Source organism: Scyliorhinus torazame, chromosome 19 (assembly GCF_047496885.1).
Source record: "Scyliorhinus torazame isolate Kashiwa2021f chromosome 19, sScyTor2.1, whole genome shotgun sequence".
Taxonomy (NCBI): domain Eukaryota; kingdom Metazoa; phylum Chordata; class Chondrichthyes; order Carcharhiniformes; family Scyliorhinidae; genus Scyliorhinus; species Scyliorhinus torazame.
This window is the reverse complement of record NC_092725.1, coordinates 99661754-99686055: the sequence shown is the minus strand read 5'-3', so window position 1 is coordinate 99686055 and position 24302 is coordinate 99661754. Positions and strand designations below refer to the sequence as shown.

The 24302-nt window shown below is 49.6% G+C and overlaps 1 protein-coding gene across 3 annotated transcripts in view; it reads right to left on the bottom strand.

Moving 5' to 3' along the window:
- The window catches only part of LOC140396358 (protein arginine N-methyltransferase 8-like), a 108656-nt gene that overhangs the window by 29260 nt on the left and 55094 nt on the right, over positions 1 to 24302 (bottom strand). For all 3 annotated transcript variants that reach the window (XM_072484915.1, XM_072484914.1, XM_072484916.1), the window contains one exon: positions 11878 to 12105. In XM_072484915.1, the coding sequence (XP_072341016.1) occupies positions 11878 to 12105 (228 nt within the window). The remainder of the gene's footprint in view (positions 1 to 11877; positions 12106 to 24302) is intronic.

The window sequence follows — 24302 nt, the reverse complement described above, 5'->3', positions numbered from 1 at the left end:
CAAGAAAGAGAAGTGCAAATTTTTTCAAATCTTCTATGCACAGTGACATGCAGACTTGAGGACTTCAACTGCCGAAATTACAAAATTTGTTATGACAGAATCATCCACACAACCAGAGACAGTTCCTGAGTTGGTTTCGCCATATCTAAAACCGACCAGTATACAGGAAGACACTCCTAATATCCCGAACAGCCAAGTTCCTGAAGGCTATGTTTTGCCAAAACGAGACAGATGTCCACCCAAGAAACTGACATACTAATGTACACATGGATGCATAACATAACAATGTAAGTTACAGCATAATGTGTTGGATCTGTGTGAAAGTGTTTGATTATGTAGAAATCCCAGGGCCACTAAAGAGGGAGGTGTGTTATAAGACCATAAGACATAGGAGCGGAAGTAAGGCCATTCGGCCCATCGAGTCCACTCCACCAGTCAATCATGGCTGATTTCAACTCCATTTACCCGCTCTCTCTCCACAGCCCTTAATTCCTCGAGAAATCAAGAATTTATCAACTTCTGTCTTAAAGACACTTAACGTCCCGGCCTCCACCGCCCTCTGTGGCAATGAATTCCACAGACCCACCACTCTCTGGCTGAAGAAATTTCTCCTCATCTCTGTTCTAAAGTGACTCCCTTTTATTCTAAGGCTGTGCCCCCGGGTCCTAGTCTCCCCTGCTAATGGAAAAAACTTCCCTACATCCACCCTATCTAAGCCATTCATTATCTTGTAAGTTTCTATTAGATCTCCCCTCAACCTCCTAAACTCCAATGAATATAATCCCAGGATCCTCAGACGTTATGTATCAGAGTAACACCATAGGCTGCTGTAATATCATGTGTTGCAATGACAGCATCGGAGCATTTCCCGGGATTTTGTGGAGTTCACCATTGTACCCTGTTTGAGCAGAATCTTGTAAATAAACCCCCTGCACTATGCTGTACCAACTCAAAGTGTGCCTCCTCTGATTGTTTCTCTTTGTGGCTACAACAAAGTATATAACAGGTTATTGTGGGGTTATTGTTGGGTTGTTATTGTGGGTTGTTGTGGGTTATTGTGGGGTTATTATGGGGTTTATAGTGGGAGTTATTGTGGGGGATATTGTGGGGGTTATTGTGGGTCATTGTGGGATTTATTGTGGGGGTTATTGTGTGGGTTATTGTGGGGGTTATTGTGGGGTTACTGTGGGGGTTATTGTGGAGGTTATTGTGTGGGTTATTGTAGGGGTTATTGTGCGGGTTATTGTGGGGGTTATTGTGGGGTATATTGTGGGAGTTATTGTGGGTTATTGTGGGGTTTATTGTGGGGGTTATTGTGTGGGTTATTGTGGGGGTTATTGTGGGGGCTATTGTGGGGCTTATTGTGGGGGTTATTGTGGGAGTTATTGTAGGGGTTATTGTGGGACTTATTGTGGGTTATTGTGGGAGTTATTGTGGAGTTATTGTGGTGTTTATTGTGGGGGATATTGTGGGGGTTATTGTGGAGGTTATTGTGGGGGTTATTGTGGGGGTTATTGTGGGACTTATTGTGGGTTATTGTGGGAGTTATTGTGGCGTTATTGTGGGGGTTATTGTGATGTTTATTGTGGGGGTTATTGTGGGGGTTATTGTGGAGATTATTGTGGTGTTTATTGTGGGGGTTATTGTGGGGGTTATTCTGGGGGTTATTGTGGGGTTATTGTGGTGTTTATTGTGGGGGTTATTCTGGGGGTTATTCTGGGGGTTATTGTGGGGGCTATTGTGGAGGTTATTGTGGTGTTTATTGTGGGGGTTATTGTGGGGGTTATTCTGGGGGTTATTGTGGGGTTATTGTGGTGTTTATTGTGGGGGTAATTGTGGGGGTTATTGTGGGGGTTATTGTGGAGATTATTGTGGGGGTTATTGTGGAGGTTATTGTGGGGGTTATTCTGGGGGTTATTCTGGGGGTTATTGTGGAGGTTATTGTGGGGGATATTGTGGAGGATTTGTGTGGATTGTTGTGGGGTTATTGTGGGGTTATTGTGGGGTTGTTGTGGGGGTTATTGTGGGGGTTATTGTGGAGGTTATTGTAGGGGTTATTGTGGGGGTTATTGTGGGGTTATTGTGGATGTTATTGTGGGGGTTATTGTGGGGGTTATAGTGGGGGTTATTGTGGGAGTTATTGTGGGGGTTATTGTGGGGGTTATTGTTGGGGTTACTGTGGGGGTTATTGTGGGGTTATTGTGGAGGTTATTGTGGGAGTTATTGTGGAGGTCATTGTGGGGGTTATTGTGGGGGTTATTGTGGTGGTTATTGTGGTGGTTATTGTGGTAGTTATTGTGGAGGTCATTGTGGGGGTTATTGTGGGGGTTATTGTGGAGATTATTGTGGGAGTTATTGTAGGGTGATTGTGGGGGTTATTCTGGGGGTTATTGTGGGGGCTATTGTGGAGGTTATTGTGGGGGATATTGTGGAGGATTTGTGTAGATTGTTGTGGGGTTATTGTGGATGTTATTGTGGGAGTTATTGTGGGGGTTATTGTGGGGGTTATTGTGGGAGTTATTGTGGGGGTTATTGTGGGGGTTATTGTGGGAGTTATTGTGGGGGTTATTGTGGGGGTTATTGTTGGGGTTACTGTGGGGGTTATTGTGGGGTTATTGTGGAGGTTATTGTGGGGGTTGTTGTGTGGGTTATTGTGAGGGTTATTGTGGAGGTTATTGTGGGGTTATTGTGGGTTGTTGTGGGGATATTGTGGGGGTTATTGTGGGGTTATTGTGGGGGTTATTGTGGGGGTTGTTGTGTGGGTTATTGTGAGGGTTATTGTGGAGGTTATTGTGGGGTTATTGTGGGGTTATTGTGGGGGTTATTGTGGGAGTTACTGTGTGGGTTGTTGTGTGGGTTGTTGTGGGGGTTATTGTGGGGTTATTGTGGTGGTTATTGTGGGAGTTATTGTGGAGGTTATTGTGGAGGTCATTGTGGGGGTTATTGTGGGGGTTATTGTGAAGGTTATTGTGGGGGTTGTTGTGGGGTTGTTGTGTGGGTTATTGTGAGGGTTATTGTGGAGGGTATTGTGGGGTTCTTGTGGGTTGTTGTGGGGATATTGTAGGGGTTATTGTGGGGTTATTGTGGAGGTTATTGTGGGTTATTGTGGGGTTATTGTGTCGGTTAGTGTGGGGGTTATTGTGGGGGTTATTGTGGGAGTTATTGTGGGGTTGTTGTGGGGGTTATTGTGGGGTTATTGTGTCGGTTAGTGTGGGGGTTATTGTGGGGTTATTGTGGGGATTATTGTGGGGTTGTTGTGGAGTTTATTGTGGAGTTTATTGTGGTGGTTATTGTGGGGTTATTGTGGGGATTATTGTGGGGTTGTTGTGGAGATTATTGTGGAGTTTATTGTGGGGGGTTTTGTGGAGTTATTGTGGGGATTATTGTGGAGGTTATTGTGGGGGTTATTGTGGGGGTTATTGTGGGGCCTATTGTGGGGCCTATTGTGGGGGTTATTGTGGGAGTTATTGTGGGGGTTATTCTGGGTTATTGTGCGGTTTTTGAGGGGGTTATTGTGGGTTATTGTGGGGTTGTTATGGGGGTTGTTGTGGGGGTTATTGTGGGGGTTATTGTGGGTTATTGTGGGGTTATTGTGGGGGTTATTGTGGGGGTTATTGTGGGAGTTATTGTGGGGATTATTGTGGGGTTGTTGTGGAGTTTATTGTGGAGTTTATTGTGGGAGTTATTGTAGGGTTATTGTGGAGGTTATTGTGGGGGTTATTGTGGGGGTTATTGTGGGGCCTATTGTGGGGGTTATTTTGGGAGTTATTGTGGGGGTTATTCTGGGTTATTGTGCGGTTTTTGTGGGGGTTATTGTGGGGGTTATTTTGGGGGTTATTGTGGGTTATTGTGGGGATTATTGTGGGGTTGTTGTGGAGTTTATTGTGGAGTTTATTGTGGTGGTTATTGTGGGGTTATTGTGGGGATTATTGTGGGGTTGTTGTGGAGTTTATTGTGGAGTTTATTGTGGTGGTTATTGTGGGGTTATTGTGGGGATTATTGTGGGGTTGTTGTGGAGTTTATTGTGGAGTTTATTGTGGGGGGTTTTGTGAGGTTATTGTGGGGATTATTGTGGAGGTTATTGTGGGGGTTATTGTGGGGGTTATTGTGGGGCCTATTGTGGGGGTTATTGTGGGAGTTATTGTGGGGGTTATTCTGGGTTATTGTGCGGTTTTTGTGGGGGTTATTGTGGGGGTTATTGTGGGTTATTGTGGGGTTGTTGTGGGGTTGTTATGGGGGTTGTTGTGGGGGTTATTGTGGGGGTTATTGTGGGTTATTGTGGGGTTATTGTGGGCGTTATTGTGGGGGTTATTGTGGGAGTTATTGTGGTGGATATTGTGGGGTTATTGTGGGAATTATTGTGGGGTTGTTGTGGAGTTTATTGTGGAGTTTATTGTGGGAGTTATTGTAGGGTTATTGTGGAGGTTATTGTGGGGGTTATTGTGGGGGTTATTGTGGGGCCTATTGTGGGGGTTATTGTGGGAGTTATTGTGGGTGTTATTCTGGGTTATTGTGCGGTTTTTGTGGGGGTTATTGTGGGGGTTATTTTGGGGGTTATTGTGGGTTATTGTGGGGTTGTTGGGGTTATTGTGGGTTATTGTGGGGTTATTGTGGGGGTTATTGTGGGGGTTATTGTGGGGATTATTGTGGGTTATTGTGGGGTTATTGTGGGGGTTATTGTGGGGGTTATTGTGGGTTATTGTGGGGTTGTTGTGGGGGTTATTGTGGGGTTGTTGTGGGGGTTATTGTGGGCTTATTGTGGGGGTTCTTGTGGGTGTTTTTGTAGGGGTTGTTGTGGGGTTATTGTGGGGATGTTGTGGGGGCTATTGTGGTGGTTATTGTGGTGGTTATTGTGGGGGTTATTGTGGGTGTTATTGTAGGGGTTGTTGTGGGGTTATTGTGGGGTTGTTGTGGTGGTTATTGTGGGGGTTATTGTGGGGGTTATTGTGGGTGTTATTGTAGGGGTTGTTGTGGGGTTATTGTGGGGTTGTTGTGGGGGTTATTGTGGGGTTATTGTGGGGGTTATTGTGGGGGTTATTGTGGGGTTGTTGTAGGGGTTATTGTCGAGATTATTGTCGAATTATGGACATTCCTGGACATGTACCATTCTAGCGTTTAGCTTTTTACTAAATGCCTGGCACATGACTCTTGCTCCTGAAGATAAATTGAAGATTTTGCCAATTACAGAAGGTAAATTCTGGTCCTGATTTCTCCAACAATCCTAGCTCTTTTATTGCACATAAAAACAGGACAGTGTGATTTTTGAGTGAATTTGAAATAACTACAAATTAATTTGGAAGATGCTTTGTGGTTTTCTTCTGAACATCAACTAAAAGAAAACAGTAACAACACTGCCCATAGAAGCTTAAACACTGTAGTTAGTGTAGTCAGCGACGGTCACAATCTAACAGAATATTGTTTTGTCAGACCGGACCTCGAGTGCTGAGGATTTCCTGAGGAACTGGAGGCAGTGCCAGGAGTAAACATCAGGTTCAATTCAAACCTGGATTGCTTCTTGTTCTGCTACTGTCATCTTATCCTGTTTTATACTCTGTCATTGGGGCTGCTTGAAATTGAAAGTTTGAGATAAGTATGCAAAGGGTCACAATCTAATCCATAATGCACAAAGAACTTACTTTGGTCCAGCATTGTTTACTGTCAGCTTCAGTTAGAATGGGCTGGCTGGAATTGATTGACTTTCTCCATTAGTAATGTGCTCCTCCTTTCAGCCCCAGGTACATTTTAGTGTGGGCAGTCAGCTATTAGCACAGAACAGCATGCGTACTGTTCAATGTTTTGCTTTGCTCAGTTGACCAGTGATGGACTGAGCTGGGGGCACAGATTGACTCGAGTGGCATTCAGAACAACATTATCCGTGATCAACTGAACACTGGTACTGCCAGCATGTATCATAGGCTCTCTGATGCATAGCATTTAGATCTCACAACGCTGCCGAGTGAGAACATTCAGACAAAAGGGAGAGGATCATGAGGAGGGATGGAGGGCAGGAGATTAAATGGCAAAACGGACGATAGTACAAGGCAAAAATCGGTGATTGTTCGACGAAGGTAATGCCAAATGATTATCTGTGAATGATATAACAATAATCTAATCACATTTGGAAGATGTCACAACAGTAAGAAGCTGGGTGTCCATATCATCATCTAAAACCCAAGCGTATATAACTGCTTGACTGTTCTCAGGAAGGAATTTCTTACCATCATTAAGGAGCTGCTTGTGACAAATTTAGGCCTCCCTTTTCCTGGCTCTCTGTTTCCTCAGAATTCCTTCGTCTGCCCCACACCTACCAGCTCATTAGCCTGAAACATTGGGCGCGATTCTCCGGCCTCATGCGCTCTCATTCTAGCGTAATGAGGCCGGTGAATAGTGGTAGAGGCCAAAGCGGAGCACCGCACCAGGCGCAAAACAGTTTGCAATGCAACCGGCCCGCTCCCATAGGTGAAATCAGGATCTCATCACAGCGTGGCGAGAAACCAATTATTACCACTTAAGCCCTATTTCCATTCAATCAATGAGGTCCACCCCATATCCGCTGGTCTCCCGACATTCAGCAGCCTCCCCAGCAAGTGCTCACTCTGGCACCGATTAATATTCCTTTTTAAAGACGGGAAGGGCTTCTGTGGGGAGCCGAGGAGGTGAGAAGCCACCTTTGCTCACAGTCAAAGAGCTCGGGGGTGCTGGGATTGTCACCCCAGTGCTCGGTGTGGGGTGGGGTCCCTCCACAGCGGTGGGTCGCCATGGGGGGATGGGGGTTGAGGCGCCAGGGGGGCCAACTGGAGGGCAATCACTCACAGCACCACCATGCCAACCCCTGGATCCCAACCCCATTCCAGGGGCAAACCTTGTCCCTGCCCGTCTGCCTCACCGATCACCCATAACCTCCACCGACTGCTGAGGCCTCTGGTCGTGCAGCTGAAGACTATTGCTGGTGGGAATTGGCAATCGTGGTTACGTGAGCACTTCACACAACCCAAGTGGATTCCCATGGGTGGGGGGGGCATGTAGCATGCGGGGGTCATTGCTTAGCATCCCAATCACACCTTGATGCCCGGACACCGTGCCTGAACACTGCGGGAGGCAACACCACACACGCAGCAGAACACCCAGGGGATGGGTCACAGCTCTGGGGACATGTCCACGGCCGGAGGGTGGGTGAGCGCCATGGGGAGAGGGGGGAGGGTGTTGGGATGCCTGGAGAGATGGCAAAGGGTCTGGGGTCAGCCCTCATTGCGTGAGAAAGTGACAGAGGCATCATAATGGTTGTGTGAAAAGTTGTTTAATGTCCTATCCCCAGCCCCCAACCTCCCCCCCCCCCCCCCCCCCCCCCCCCCCCCCCCCCCCCCCAGCCCCCTCCACCCCGCCCCAGTGCTCTCAGTGATCCTCAACGTGCCTGGCCCTCCTAGCTCTACCACTACATCTTGGAACTAACAGCTGCCACCACCCCATCCCAGGCAGACTGACTGCCTTGTATCTCACCCTCCCGGACCCTCGGGGCAACAGGACATCTCTCCTGGTCTCCACCGCATCCAGGAGCTTTGCCAGGTCAGCATCTCCGGTCTCCGCGGCGCCATTATTGCGAGCTGGCTGGGGTTGGCTGAGCAAGTGCAGCTTAAGGGCTGCTCGACCTTGATCGTGGGGGAGCTGGCAAGCGCGGTCCCGGCGAATCAGCTGGCGAGGTGTTATTTGCGGCGAGAAGCCCGTGAGGCCTCATTAAGTGGACCAATTAACGTTGAATTGCATGCCGGTTTTGCTGGCCGAGCGCCTGGAAGACCGTGGCAATTCCTGCTCGCTCCCACACTGAACTTTTTACGGAGAAATGCACTCATTGGGTGTGAACAACCAGAAAGATTTTCTAGTTCCATCGGCAGTGACCCCCCCCCCCCCAAGCTGGTCCTCCAGTGGCGGTGCCTCCCCCCCTCTCCCCCCCCCCCCCCAAGCTGGTCCTCCAGTGGCGGTGCCTCCCCCCCCTCCCCCCCCCCCCAAGCTGGTCCTCCAGTGGCGGTGCCTCCCCCCCCCTCTCCCCCCCCCCCCCCCCCCCCAAGCTGGTCCTCCAGTGGGGGTGCCCCCCCCCCCCCCCCCCCAGCTGGTCCTCCAGTGGCGGTGCCTCCCCCCCCCCCCCCAAGCTGGTCCTCCAGTGGCGGTGACCCCCCCCCCCAAGCTGGTCCTCCAGTGGCGGTGCCTCCCCCCTCTCCCCCCCCCCCCAAGCTGGTCCTCCAGTGGCGGTGCCCCCCCCCTCTCCCCCCCCCCAGCTGGTCCTCCGGTAGCGGTGACCCCCCCCCCACCCCAAGCTGGTCCTCCAGTGGCGGTGACCCCCCCCCCCCCAAGCTGGTCCTCCAGTGGCAGTGACCCCCCCCCCTCTCCCCCACCCCCGCCCCCCCAGCTGGTCCTCCGGTAGCGGTGACCACCCCCCCCCCCCACCCCAAGCTGGTCCTCCAGTGGCGGTGACCCCCCCTCTCCCCCCCCCCCCCCCCCCAAGCTGGTCCTCCAGTGGCAGTGACCCCCCCCCCTCTCCCCCACCCCCGCCCCCCCAGCTGGTCCTCCGGTAGCGGTGACCACCCCCCCTCCAAAGCTGGTTCTCCGGAGGCAGAGGGGCCGCACGTTGACAGTAACGTTGACCAGAAGGTCCCGCCGGAGGCCAATGGGCCGCACTGTCTCTGTCACTGCAAAACCTGCAGGCGGGGAGACGGAAAATCTCACTCAGTCTGTTTTTTCTCTTCACAGATACTGCGAGACTTGCTGAATATTTCCAACTCTCTGTTCTTATTTCAGATTTCCAGTATCCATGATATTCTACATTTACCTTTGGCAATGTTGGGAGTGAGGAATGCGAAAGGAAATATATATTTGCACCCTCCTCCTGAGAGCTGCCCCCTCAGACCCTCCGCCACACATCTTCCCCCTCCCCCTCGCCCCTTCACACCTTCCCCCTCCCCCTCACCCCTTTACACCTTCCCCCTCGCACCTTCCCGTTCGCCCTCTCGCACTCCCCTTGCTCCCTCTCCTTCCCGCCCTCCACCTCGCACCCTCCCATCGCATCCTCCCTCTCGCACCTTCCCTCTCCCCCTCTCCCCCTCACGCCTTCCCCCTCGTTCCTTCCACCTCACGCCTTCCCCCTCGTGCCTTCCCCTCCCCCTCTCCCCCTCACGCTTCCCCCTTGTACCCTGCCCCTGGCACCTTCCCCCTCACCGTCTCCCCCTCCCCCTCTCCCCTTCACATCTTCCCCCTCGCACCTTCCACCTCACGCCTTCCCTTTCACCCTCTCGCACTCCCCTTGCGCCCTCCCCTTCCCGCCCTCCACCTCGTGCCCTCCCATCGCATTCTGCCCCTCGCACCCTCCCCCTCACACTCTCCCCAGCACCCTCTACCTCACACCATCCCCCTGGCACCCTCCCCTGGTACCCACACCCTCGCATCCGCCCCCTCGCACACTCCCCATCACTCTCTCGCCTTTTCTCTCTCCCCTCACTCCCTCCCTCTTCACACCCTCCCCTTCACACTCTTCTCCTCACACCCTCCCCCTCACACCTTCCCCTACACACCCTCCCCATAACTCCCTCCCCCTCGCACCCTCCCTCTCGCACCCTCCCCCTCGCACCCTCCCCATCACTCCCTCCCCCAAACGCCCTCCCCATCAGTCCCTCTCCCTCGCACCCTCCCCCACACACCCTCCCCATCAGTCCCTCCCCCACACACCCTCTCCATCAGTCCCTCCCCCTTGCATCCTCCCCCACACACCATCCCCATCAGTCCCTCCCCCACACGCCCTCCCCATCAGTCCCTCCCCCTCGCACCCTCCCCCACACACCCCCCCATCAGTCCCTCCCCCACATGCCCTCCCCATCAGTCCCTCCCCCTCGCACCCTCCCCCTCGTACCCTCCCCCTCGTACCCTCCCCCTCGCACCCTCCCCCTTGCACCCTGCCACTGGCATCCTCGCCATCTGCGCCTAGCATCCTCCCCCTTACACACTCTCCCCCTCACAAACCCTCCCCCTCACACACCCTCCCCCTCACCCCCCCCTCACACACCCTCTCCCTCACACACTCTCCACCTCACACTCTCTCCCTCACAATCTTCCCCTCATACGTTCCCCCCTCAAACTTGCCCCTTCACCCTGCCCATACATTGCCCGCCTGTTCGTTTATACACTTCTCCATGATACCTACCCTATGACAGTCAAACCCACCCATTTGCCGCTAGTAATTTTGCAAAAACGTATAAATAAGAGCATGTTGAAAGCTCAGAAATCTGAACTTTTTATCAATGGAAGCTTTTTAAGGAATTAGCTGATGACTAATATTTTCTGTTCATTCATGTGGGAGTTGTTGACAAGGGCAACACTTATTGCCCATCCATATACCTGAGTGACTTGCTCAGCCATTTCAGGGGAAGTTAAGATTCAACCACATTTCTGTGGGTCTGGAGTCACATGTAGACCAGGTAAGGAGGGCAGATTTCCTTCCCTAAAGGACATTAGTGAACCAGATGAGTTTTTAATGTCCTTGAACAAGAACACTTCTGCTAGTCGAGGCAGCCAATCACTAGGGCTGGTTAGTGGTGTTCTGCTGGCTCGTGAGGCCGGGTCGGTTAGGGATGCCTGACACCGCTAACCAGCTTGGTACACTAACAAGCCTGGCATCATTAACCAGTTAGACATTACTAACCAGCCCAATATCACTAACCACCCTGGTATTGTTAATCAGCCTAACATCATTAACCAGCTTGACGTCACTAAACAGCCCGATATTGTTAGCCAGCCTGACATCACCAACTAGCTCAACAATGTTAACCAGCCTGACATGATTAACCAGCCAGATATTGTTAACCAGCCCAACATTGTTAGCCAGCCTGATATTACTAACCAGCTCGACAATGTTAACCGGCCTGACATCAATAACCAGCCTGAGGGGAGGCAAGGTGGCACAGTGGTTGGCACTGCTGCCTTATGGCGCCAAGGACCCGTGTTCGATCCCGGGTCACTGTCCACATGGAGTTTGCACATTCTCCATGGGTCTGCATGGGTCTCACCACCACAACCCAAAAATGTGCAGCGTAGGTGGATTGGCCATGCTAAATTGCCCCTTAATTGGAAAAAAAAAGTAATTGAGTACTCTAAAATTTTTTTTTTAATCAATAACTCGCCAGGCTTCATTAATCATTCCAACAAGGTTACCAACGTAAAATCACTAACCAGCCCAGCCACCCTAACCAGACAGGTATCATTAACCAGCCGGCATTGTGAACTAGCTCAACATCGTTAACCAGCCCAACATCAATAACCATCGCTAACCAGCCCAACATCGCTAACCAGCTCAGCCTCACTAACCAGCTCAGCCTCACTAACCAGCCCAACATCATTAACCAGCCAACATCACTAAGCAGCTGACCATCACTAACCAGCCTGACATCAGTAACTAGCTTGGCAATGTTAACCAATCCAATATCACTAACCATGCCAACATCATTAACCAGCCAAACATCATTAACCAGCCGGCATTGTTAACCAGCCCAATATCACTAACCAGCTGGCATCTTTAACCAGCCAACACCAGTAACCAGCCCGGCATCCCTAACCAGCCCATCACAGCTTCAACCATCTCCAAATACTTTTAACATTGTCTACTAAAGGTCAAAGGTGGATTATAAACGCTGTTTCCGAATAATTAACAATGTCTCAGTGGCAAATTAATTCTGCCTCTCCACCAAATTAAAATAATTAATGTTGCAAGGTTACAAAGCAAATGGCAGAAAATCTGTGTATGAATTAAAGTGGATGACCTTCATGAACCTTCATAAAATGATCACGTTAACCAGGCACTGAAACCCTGCATCATTAAAGGAAGGGTTGAAACGTTACCTCGTGGATGCCAAAATGAGCGTAAGAATCAAAGTAATAATCTTTCGATGTCATTTCATCTGGAGTCAAATATTTTGCCATTTTGCCTCTGCCCAAGCAGCTTGTCTGTGCTGGTGTCTCTATTTGCGTCTCTATTGGCGTCTGTGTTGGCGTCTGTGTTCGTTGTGTGGTTTGGATGGATTGAGCTGGCTGTGTGACAGCCAGTGGCTCAGGTGGATCACTGGTCACCTGTTTCAGGGAAACAACAAACATTCTGTGAATAGCTATTCAAATTGCTGATGTTTCAACAATCATCAAAAAGGCAAATAAGATTGTCGATCCCATACACTCGGGCAAATAAATGATTGCAAATTTTGATACTAAATATAGGTCTGTGGAGGAAAATAGAGACTTTTGAAATGTGGCTGCTCAGACGTACACAAAAATTTCCCTTTTAGTGTACAGCAGTTGTTTGAAATTGCAAGAGCAAGGAGAACTCTTAAGAAAAGTGAGATCCAAAAAATAAAACGTCAAGTATTTCAGCCATTTGATCAGAGCTGAGCATCACATAATATTTGGACAGGTAACCAGGTGGCTTCTTAAAGGGGGAGAAGATTAGGGATAGAATTCCAGAGCTTAAGGCCAATGATAGTGTAATGAAAGTCGGGGATACATAAGAGGCCAGATTTGGAGAGGTGCAGAGATCTCTGAGCATCCTAGGGCTGAAGGATCTTAAAGAGATGGAGGGCAGGAGATGGGGAGGGAGAACAAGGCCTTGCAGCGATTTGAAATCGACAAGAATTTTAAAATTGAAGCATTGCACGATTAGAAGCCAATGAAGATTGATGAGCAGTCTTCTCCCGAAGACTCACCAGCGTCCAGCCTATGTGGTTTCCGCGCATGTAAAGAGGGATGGGAACACTGTACATTACAAAAGGCTCTGAGCCAGATGCAATCCCCGCCATAGAAATAGGGACCTGTGCACCAGAGCGAGTCGCTTCCTAACTAAATAGGAACAGGAGTAGACCGTTCGGCCCTGCAAGCCTGCTCCACCATTCAATAGGATCGTGGCTGATCCAACATTCCTCACGTCCACGTTCACCTATATCTGTGTCAGCTGCAAATTTAGTTATGGTACATTCCTTCCTCCAAGACATTAATATATATTGTAAACAGTTGTGGTCCCCTTATCCCCATTCACTGTTCCTGCCTATTTGCCAATTCTCTATCTATGCCAGTATGCTACCTCCGACACCATGGATTCTTACCTTATGACTTAACCTTTTGTGAGGTACTGTGTAAAACACCTTCTGGAAGTCCAAATACAACACAACTCCTGGTTCCCCTCTATCCAACCTGGTTGAGACTTCCTTGAAAAACTTAAATAAATCAGTCAGACACGATTTCCCTTTCATGAAGCCATGCTGACTCTACTGCCGGGCAGCATGGTAGCACAGTGGTTAGCACAGTTGCTTCACAGCTCCAGGGTCCCAGGTTCGATTCCCAGCTTGGGTCACTGTCTGTGCGGAGTCTGTTCGTTCTCCCCATGTCTGCGTTGGTTTTCTCCCGGTGCTCCGGTTTCCTCACACAGCCCAGAGATGTGCAGGTTAGGTGGATTGGCCATGATAAATTGCCCTTAGTGCTCAAAAAGGTTGAGTGGAGCTACTGAGTTACGGGGATAGAGTGGAGGAATGGGCTTGAGTGGGGGTGCTCTTTCCAAGAGCCGGTACAAACTCGATGGGCTGAATGGCCTCCTTCTGCACTGTAAATTCTATTCTATGATACTTAATTAGATATACTTTTCCAAATGTACTGCATTGTTTCCTTAATAATTGATTGCAGCATTTTTCCAACAATAGATGTCAGGCTTATCGGCCAAAGCTACCCGCTTTTTTCCTCCCTCCCTTTTTGAATAAGACTGTCACATTGTCAGGTTTCCAATCCTCCGGTACTTTTCCAGAATCAAAGGATTTTTAGAAAATTACAACCAATGCATCCACTATCTCTGTAGCTACTTCATTTAGGATTCTAGGATGCAAGCCATCAGAGCCAGGGGACTTATCTGCCTTTAGCTACATTAGTTTGTCTGATGTTCCTTCTCTACTGATGGTGATGGTATTTAATTGCTCCCCTGTATTCTTTAGTATTGATGAGGTGTAAGAAGTATCTTCCGTTGTAAAATCTGATGCAAAATATTTGTTTAACTCCTCTGCCATTTCCTTGTTCCCATAACTATATCCCCAAATTCATTTTCTAGGGGGCCTATGTTCACTTTGACCTCTCCCTTCCTTTTTATATATTTACAGAAGCTTATTGCCAGTTTTTATATTACTCGCTAGTTTGCCAGCGTAGTTTATTTTCTCCCTCTTTATTATCTTTTTAGTCCTCCTTTGCTGCGTTCTGAATTTATCCCAATCTTCAGGGCTATCACTGACTTTTGCCTCCTTATATGCTTTTTTTTTCAACTTAATACTCTCCTTAACTTTCTTGATTAGCCATGGTTTATCCCTTTCTTTCCTCCTCATTGAGATATATTTTTGCTGAGGGTCATGAATTATCTTCTTATTGTGTCTGTCATTGCTTGTTTACTGTCTTTTCTGCTAATCTATCTGCCCAGTACACTTTAGCTAACTCTATCCTCATTTCATTGTCATTCCTTTTATTGAAGTAAACCACAATTGTTTCCGACCCACGTTTCTCACTCTCAAACTGAATACTAAATTCTATCACGTTATGATCACTACTTCCGAAGGGATCTTTTAGTCTGACGTCATTCATTAAACTTGCCTCATTACCCATTACCAGATCCAAGATAGCCTGTTCCCTGATTAGCTCCATGCGCCAGGGACCCGGGTCCGATCCCCAGTTTGGGTCACTGTTGTGCGGAGTCTGCACATTATCCCCGTGTCTGTGAGGGTTTCCTCCAGGTGCTCCTGTTTCCTCCCAAAAGTCCCAAAAGACATCCTTGTTAGGTGAATTGGACATTCTGAATTCTCTCTCAATGTACCTGATCAGGCAACAGAGTGTGGCGACTAGGGGATTTTCACAGTAACTTCATTGCAGTGTTAATGTAAGCCTACTTGTGACACTAAGAAAATATTATTATTAGACATATTGCTCTAGGAAACTATCCCTAATGCACTCTATGAATTTGTTGTAGCTACCCTTGCCAACTTGATTAACCCAATCAATATGAAGATTTAAGTCACCCATAATTATTGCTCTATTCTTTTTACGTGCTCCTATTATTTTCTACCATGTGGCTACTGTTTGGTTGTCCATACACTACTCCTACCAATGTCTACTTCCCCTTTTGCCTCCAAATAGGCTCTACATCATCCGAGTCTAGATCGTCTCTCACAACTGTCCTCATTCAGTCCCTAATTAAGAGTGCCGTCCTTCCTGACCTTCTGAAAGGTCAAATATCCTTGAATGTTAAGTTTGTAGTTTTGATCTCCTTGTGACCATGTTTCTGTAATGGCTGTGAGATCATATCCCTATACCTCCATTTGCAGCATCAGTTTGAATACATTATTCTGAATTCTTCATGCATTAAGATACAAAGCCTTTAGATTTGCTTTTTTGCCATTTTTAATCATCCTAACTTTTCTTTGTACTGTGGCCCTATTTGCCTCTCACCCTTGATTACCCTGTTTACTGTATTTGCATTTTATTATTCTTTCTTTTATTACTGTCTTTGTTTCCCTTTCCCTTGTCATCCTGCTTAGGTTTCCATCCCCCTGCAATTCTAGTTTAAACCCTCCCCAGCCACACTAGCAAACATCAGTCCCAGTCCTGCCCTGGTGTAACCCGTCTAATTTGTACTGGTCACACCTCCCCCAGAACTGGTCCCAATGTCCCAGGAATCTGAAACCTCCCCCTTGTGCCATCTTTCCAGCCACGTATTTAACTGATATATCTTGTTATTTCTACTCTGACTAACATGTGCCACTGGTAGTAATCCTGCGATCACTATCTTTGAGGTCCTACTTTTCAACTTACTTTGGCTTTTAGGACCTCATCCCTTTTTGTTTTAACCTATGTCATTGGTACGATGTGTACCACAATCACTGACTGTTCATCCTCTCCCTCCAGAATGTCCTGTAGCAGTTCTGAGACATCCTTGAGCCTAGTGCCAGGGAGGCAACATAACTTTGCTGGAGTCTTGTTTTCTGCAACAGACATGCCTATCTATTCCCCTTACAATCAAATCCCCTATAACTATTGCACTCCCACAGATTTTACTCCTCCCTGTCTAGCAGAAAGAGCTGTGATGTAACAAAATTGGCTGTTGCTGCTTTTCCCTGAGAGGCCATTTCCCTCAACAGTATGCCAAAGCGGTATATCTGTTTTGCAGGGCAAAATCCAAAGGAGATCCTGCACTGCATGTCTAGTCCTCTTGCTCTGCCTGGTGGTCACTCAATCCCTTCCTATCTGTGGAGTCTGAGCCTGCAATGTGACTACCTTTCAAGAAATGCTACCCACAATACTCTCCAAATCGTGGATGCTCCACAGTGTCCCCAACCTCCCCTCCACCTCTGAAACCTGGGCTTCCAGGAGCTGTAGCTGGAGACAGCTCCTGCTCATATGCTGGCCCTGGGCACTAGAAATGTTCCCAACTTCCCACATGGAGCACGAGGAGCACACCACGGTTTGGAACTCTCCTGCCACGACTTACCCCTTTAAATTAAACCTTTGGAAGATGCTTAATATCAAATTATATTCAGTCCTCTTGGGTCCCTCTTCCCTGGTCCTTGCTACTGTAGGATATAGCCCTTTCAAACTGTAAACCACAAAGGAACTTACAGACTATAAATGATAACAGTAATAAATACTTACCCGACCTTACCACTACTTACTGTTCAGCTCTCTCCCCTGCAGCCTCCCCTGCTGCAGCAGGGTAAGACCACTCTCTGAAGGCTAAAAAGCAAAGGACAAAAAATGTTTCTCCCCAACTCCCCTCTTAGCCTTCTATATCTTTTCTTGAAATTTTCCCCTGGTTACTGACTCCCCTACTAATGGAAATGTGTCTTCCTAACCACACTATCTATGTCCCTCATAATCCTATACATCTCTACCATGTCTCCTCTCAAACTTCACCACTCCAAGGAAAACAGCCCCAGCCTTTCCAATCTTTCCTCACAGCTCAGACCCTCCATCCCAGGCAACATCCTGATAAATCTCCTCTGCACTCTATCCAGGGCAATCACATCCTTCCTATAATGTGACCAGAACTGCACGCAGTACTTCCAGTTGTGACGTGTTCAGCCTGTAACGGCATGTATGCTGCCATATCAGACCATCTTTACATGTCCCTTAATCTTCACTGGTAATTGCCCAGGTAGCACCTTGTTCAAGGCTAAAGTCCCTATGCTCCACATCCACTGCATTTCTCCATTTATATATCTGTACCTTCTCAATGAGAGCTCCTGTGAGCTGGGGTAAATATGCTGGGGATCACATTCTTCTGGGAACTTAGTGGTACGTCCAGTATTAACTAGGGTCAAAGGGGAACAACTTTTCCAATGCTATCAATCAGCAAGCAATGTTCAAGTTGAAGCTTCCCTCTAGTTTGATGCATCTTCTATTTTCTGTTCTGAGTTCACCCAAATGCATTAGTAGTGTAAACTCTGGCAAGATAGTGCAGCGACACTGGCCCTAAGTCACACTCACTTCACAGCATATCCTCAGCAAGCCAATTGAATGAAAGGTCAAAACCCTTTTTGCTGCATTAAACTGGCAGAAATGATTTCTGACCCAATGTCGTACAGATATATTGTGGAAGCTTAGGTCCTTTCCCCAGAGGACTAATGAAATGGCTTTACATCCATTCATCACCTAAAACACAGCAATCATCTGTAAAAGGGCAGGTGAGCAATGCACCAGCTATTCCACTGAGCCCCGTGAAGAGTAATGTAGCAGAGCGGTCCGAGTATTGGACTAGCAACCTAGACCTCATAAATTCTGTTAATTAGTGACCTGAAATCTGCGAGAAGCTAACTTCTTCATCAAAGTCAATCATCCACCTCTATAAGTCTGGCTTATGCTTGACTCCAAGTCTCGCTACACAGATGGCTCCTAACTTATTTTCTCATCACTGGCTAGGCCAGCATTTATTGTCCAACCCAAAATGCTCTTGAGAAATTGGTGAGCTGCCTTCTTAAACTGTTGCAGACCGTGGGGCAGCACGGTAGCATTGTGGATAGCACAATTGCTTCACAGCTCCAGGGTCCCAGGTTCGATTCCGGCTTGAGTCATTGTCTGTGCGGAGTCTGCACATCCTCCCCGTGTGTGCGTGGGTTTCCTCCGGGTGCTCCGGTTTCTTCCCACAGTCCAAAGATGTGCAGGTTAGGTGGATTGGCCATGATAAATTGCCCTTCGTGTCCAAAATTGCCCTTAGTGTTGGGTGGGGTTACTGGGTTATGGGGATAGGGTGGAGGTGTTGACCTTGGGTAGGGTGCTCTTTCCAAAATCCAGTGCAGACTCGATGGGCCAAATAGCCTCCTTCTGCACTGTAAATTCTATGATATAGCGTAGGTACACCCACAGTGCTGTTAGAGAGGGAGTTCCATGGTTTTGACTCAGCGTCAGTGAAGAAACGGCAATATATTCCCAAGTCAGGATAATGTGACTTGCAGGGGAATTTGCAGCTGCTGTCTTTTTCCTTCAATGTGGTAGACGTCACAGGTTTGGAAGGTGCTATCAAAGGAGCCTTGCGGAGTTGTTGCGTGCAGCTTGTAAGCACTGTGCACCGATTCTAGCGAGAGAATGAATGTTTAAGCTGGTGGATGGTTGCTTTGTCCTGGATGGTGTTGAGTTTATTGAGTGTTGTTGGAGCTACACTCATCCAGGCAACTGCAGAGTATTCCATTACACTCCTGACTTGTGCCTTGGGGATAGGTTTTGGGGAGTCAGGAGGTGAGTTACTCGCTACAGGATTCCGAGCCTCTGACCTGCTCTTGTAGCCACAATATTTATATGGCTGTTCCAATTAAGTTTCTGATGGTAACCCAAAGAGTGCTGGTGATGAGGGATTCAGCAAATGTCAAGGGGCAATGGTTAGATTCTCTCTTGCTGTGGATGGTCATTGACTGTAACTTGTGTAGCAGGACCTTACTAGCCGTAATAAGCCCAAGCTTAAATATTGTTCAGGTCATGGTGCACACAGAAACAGACGGCTTCATTATCTGAGGATGGTGCTGAGTATTGTGAAATAATTAGGCTAACTTACCCACTTCGGACCTTATGATGGAAGGAAGGCCATTGATGAAGCAGCTGAAGATGGGCCTAGGATTCTACCCTGGGGATCTCCTGCAGTGATGTCCTGGAACTGAGATGATTGACTTCCAACAACCACAACCATCTTCCTTTGTGCCAGGTATGACTTCAACTATTGGGACACCTTTCCCCCCGATTCCCACTGAGTTCAATTTTGCGAGTGCCCCTTGATGCCACACTGGGTCAAATGCTGCCTCAAAGCCGAGGGCAGTCACACAAACCTCCCCTCTTGACTTCAGGGGCGTCATTCTCCGACCCCCCGCCGGGTCGGAGAATGGCTGTAGGCCGCCGTGAATCCCGCCCCCGCCCCCGCCGAAGTCTCCGGTACCGGAGATTGGGCGGAGGCGGGAATCGAGCCTCGCCGGTTGGCGGGACCCCCCGCTGGATTCTCCGGCCCGGATGGGCCGAAGTCCCGCCCAGAAATTGCCTGTCCCGCCGGCGTAAATCAAACCTGGTATTTACCGGCGGGACCAGGCGGCGTGGGCGGGGTCCTGGGGGGGGGGCGCGGGGCGATCTGACCCCGGGGGGTGCCCCCACGGTGGCCTGGCCCGCGATCGGGGCCCACCGATCCGCGGGTGGGCCTGTGCCGTGGGGGCAATCTTTCCCTTCCGCCTCCGCTACGGCCTCCACCATGGCGGAGGCGGAAGAGACTCTCCCCAATGCGCATACGCGGGAAACTGACAGCGGCCGCTGACGCTACCGCGCATGCACCGGGAAACTGTCAGCGGCCGCTGACGCTCCCGCGCATGCGCCGCATTTTCACGCCAGCTGGCGGGGCAACAAACGCCATTTCCGCCAGCTGGCGGGGCGGAAATCCCTCCGGCGTCTCAATGTTGGGGCTAGGCCCCCAAAGATGCGGAGCATTCCGCACCTTTGGGCCGGCGCGATGCCCGTCTGATTGGCGCCGTATTGGCGCCAGTCGGCGGACATCGCGCCGTTGGGGGAGAATTTCGCCCCAGCTCTTTTGCTCAGGGTTGGACCAAGGCTGTAATAAGCTGAGTGGCCCTGACGGAACCTACACTGAGCATCGGTGAGCCAGTTATTGTTGAGTGCTTGCTAGCACTGTGAGAGCAACAAGAGTCGAGCAATAAGTGTAGCAAGGCCCGTGTCGGCCACATTCCAAGAAGAAATGAATACAGTCCTGATCACTACATTAATCTCATTCCATTCCACCTCGATCTCCCCATTATCCTCAAATTGATGCAGGCCAGTAAAGTGCAATGCAGCTAAGAAGTGCTCCAAGCTGCCAGGGTGCATTGAAATAATATTTCTACAAAGAAGAAATTCTGGAAGATTCTTTGCACAAAAGGGCTGTTAGGCACAGACTACCACAGATGGCTTTTTAAATGAATTTGACCACTGTGTTGAAAATGAAAACATCCACCGGCTAGTCCCAAAAATCATCATTACGCAATACCAAATATCAATACAAACAACAATCTACATTTATATAGCACCTTTAACATAATGAAACATTTGAAGGCACTTCAAAAAGGAGCCTTATAAAAAGGAAGTAGGACATTGAGCTATCTCAAGAGATGTCAGATCAGCTGATCAAAAGCTTGATCAAAGAGGCAGGTTTTAAAGAACGACTTAAAGGAGGAGACCAAGATTGAGAGATTTTGAAAAGGTGTTTCAGAGCTTGGGACCATGACAACTGAAGGCACGGCTACCAATGGTCGAGAAATTAAAATTGGGCATGCACAAAGAGGTCAGAATATGAGGAGCACAGAGATTGTGAATGGTGGTGGGGTGCTGAATCTGCGGTATGCAGACCACATCAACAAAAGTAGAAATTACAGAACAAGGTTTATTTTGATACAATTACAATACTCCTCCATTCCTCCACTCCTTCTCTCCTCCACTCCCCCCAGGGTCTACTTCCCCAACCTGCAGCTAGGCCGGGGTTTTTATACAACTGAGGCTCCGCTTGTAAAGGGGAAACCCCACCCCCTTAAAACGGAAGGCCTTCTTGTCTTAAAGGGAAAGTTCATATTCCTGGGAGGTCACGGGAAATCGTATAGTCCTGATTCCGGGACCTCCACTGGGGTTATAACATCGGGGTTGGAAGAGATTCCAGAGATGGGGAAGGGTGGGATTTGAAAACAAGGAGAGAATTTTGAAATCAAGCGATTGATTGACCAGGAGCCAATAGAGGTCAGCGAACACAAGGGTGAGAGGTGCGAGTTAAGACACTGGAGCCACTAAGTCTGGGGAAATACACGGGGAGCCCAGTGGTGCAATCGACGGTCAGGATGTGGAACCAGTTGAGGAGGCATTTTAAGTTGGAAAGGATGTCGGTGCTGACTTCACTGAGAAGGAACCATAGGTTCAAGCCGAGGGAGATGATGGGATGGATGGGAAATGGAGGGAGGTGGGGCTGGAGCGGGTTAGGGACTTGAACTCGGAAGGGAAGTTTGCAGGACTGGATGAGCTGCGGGAGAGGTTTGAGCTGCTGAGGGGCAGTGAGTTTAGGTATATGCAGGTGAGGGATTTTGCATGAAAAGAGTGGAGGGCCCAGTGGTCAGAGTACACACTGTTGGAGCAACTGCTGCTTCCTGATGATGTGGGGGAGGGCAGGATTGGAGATATATACAGGTGATTGGGGGAACAGGTCAGGGAAAGTGGTGAGGATCAAGAGTAAATGGGGGGGGGGGCAGCACGGTGGCGCAGTGGGTTAGCCCTGCAGCCTCACGGCGCCGAGGTCCCAGGTTCGATCCCGGCTCTGGGTCACTGTCCATGTGGAGTTTGCACATTCTCCCCGTGTTTGCGTGGGTTTCGCCCCCACAACCCAAAAATGTGCAGGCGAGGTGGATTGGCCACTCTAAATTGCCCCTTAATTGGAAAAAATTAATTGGGTACTCTAAATTTATTTTAAAAAGAGTAAATGAGAGGATGGATTGGGCAGTGAAATAGGTTGAGGGCTGTGGTGTGTGGCGGTGCAGCGGGTGAATTCAACCTCCTCTTGCACGAGGATGAGCTTGATTCAGTTCAAGGTGGTGCATAAGGTGCACATAACTCGGGCGAGGCTGAGTGGGTTCTTCCAGGGGGTGACCGATGGGTGTGAGAAGTGTGAGACCTGGAGTTTTCTGTGGTCTTGGAGGAGCCGGAGCTGCTGGAGGGGAAGGGGGCTGATGTTGTGGCCTTCATCTCTCTAATTGCCCGGTGAAGGATCTTGTTAAATTGCAGGTCGGATACGCCACTGGGCGTGGCAGCCTGGCTGGGGGACTTGTACGACTTTCTCTGGTTGGAGAAGATTAAGTTCGAGTTGAGCAGGTCAGAAGAGGGCTTCGAGAAGCGGTGGGGGCTGTTCATGATGCTATTTAAGGCGTTGTTCGTTGCGGGGGGGGGGGGGGGGGTGGAGGGGATAAAAGGGGAAAGATGGTACAAACTGTGGACAGTGACTTTATAGACTGTAGTTTGTATTCTGCTGTTGTTACATGTGTTTGGAATAAAATACCTTTAAAAAAGAAAATGGAGGAGAGGGGGATTCTCTGCTCCCTGCCACTAAGACCAGGAATCCCAATTGTGCGCAGAATCCCATGTCGAGGCAAATTTGGGAATTGCGCTTGGCAACAAATTGGTCCCAAATCTTTGGTCCCACCCAGCTGGCCGTAGCGGCTTTCCTGATGGTCCAGTTGTGCTTCCGCCCCGACTCGGCAGGATAATGCAAATATTTTGCATGTCATTGGTGGGCAGGATGCACCATTCACAAGCTTGCTGGGGTGCTCCAGGTTCAAAGGAGATGAAGGTGAAGATTATGCCTTTAATGTGGTGGAAACCTTTGAAGTCTTTTGAGCACAGTAAGAAGTCTTACAACACACCAGGTTACTGTGCTCACCCCAGTCGCCAGCACCTCCACATCTGTATTAGGTGATGTATGGTAGGACCTGTACTACAGTTTCGCCAGTAGTCCCTGCCTGTATAAATATGCGTGTCCTCCAGCCAGCAGCCATTTTGGCAGCTGCTGTGGGAGGCCACACATCTGATAGCAATAAAGCCTCAGTTGGAATCAACTATCGTCTTTTGTCCAATTGATCGTGCCTCAATTTATTGCTATCAGTTTCTAAGGATGGGCCTCCGTATCAAACCGGATCGCCTGCAGCTGGATCCGCAATCAATCGACACCAGAAAGGATTTCCAGCACTGGCTAGCTTGCTTCGAAGCGTATATCAACGCGGCGCCAAACCCTGTTCCGGAGGCTCAGAAGATTCAGATTTTATATTCCAGGTTGAGCTACAAAGTCTTTCCGTTAATCCAGGACGCGCCGAACTATGCCAAAGCCATGACTCTACTCAAGGACAACTACGCACAGGAAACGAACACGCTCTTCGCCAGGCACGCACTCGCCACTCGCTCTCAACTCCCTGGTGAGTCCATAGAAGACTTCTGGCGGGCCCTAATCCCACTAGTCCGGGACTGTGACTGTCAGGCCGTTGCGGCCACGGAACACTCAGACCTCCTTATGGGGACGCTTTTGTGACTGGAATTGGGTCAGATCTCATACGCCAGCGGCTCCTAGAAGGGGCCACGCGTGACCTCGCAGAGACTAAAACGCTAGCGCTCTCCATGACGGTTGCCCTGCGCAACATCCAGTCCTACACCCCCAGCCACACGGCCCACCCCTCTTATGCTTCGTGGACCCCACAGCCAGCCGCCCCAGCGGGGGCGCTGCCCACCCAATACGCCTGCGCTGCACGCCAGCCAACGAACCCCGGGGGCCCCCGATGCTATTTTTGCGGCCAACAGAAGCACCCCCGCCAATTCTGCCCGGCCCGTGCTGCCCTTTGTAAAGCCTGCGGGAAGAGGGGCCACTTTGATGCGGTGTTGCTAGGCCCGCCCAGTAGCCGCTATCGCCCCCACCCCCCTCGGTCACGGACAATGGGCGCCACCATCCCCCCCCTCAGACCATGTGCGGCCAGTGGGTGCCGCCATCTTCCCCTCCGCGCAACACGTGCGTTTCATGGGCGCCGCCATCTTGTTCCACCCCCGCAACATGCATTCCATGGGCGGTGCCATTTTGTAGCCCTCAAGATCTTCAGGCGCCGCCATCTTGTCTACCCCTCAGCACATGGGATCCACCAGCGTTCCAGGACTCGGGCTCACCAGCCGCCCCATTACCCGACGACTAACCAAGACTCGCCTCCATGTCAATCGACCAGTCTCGT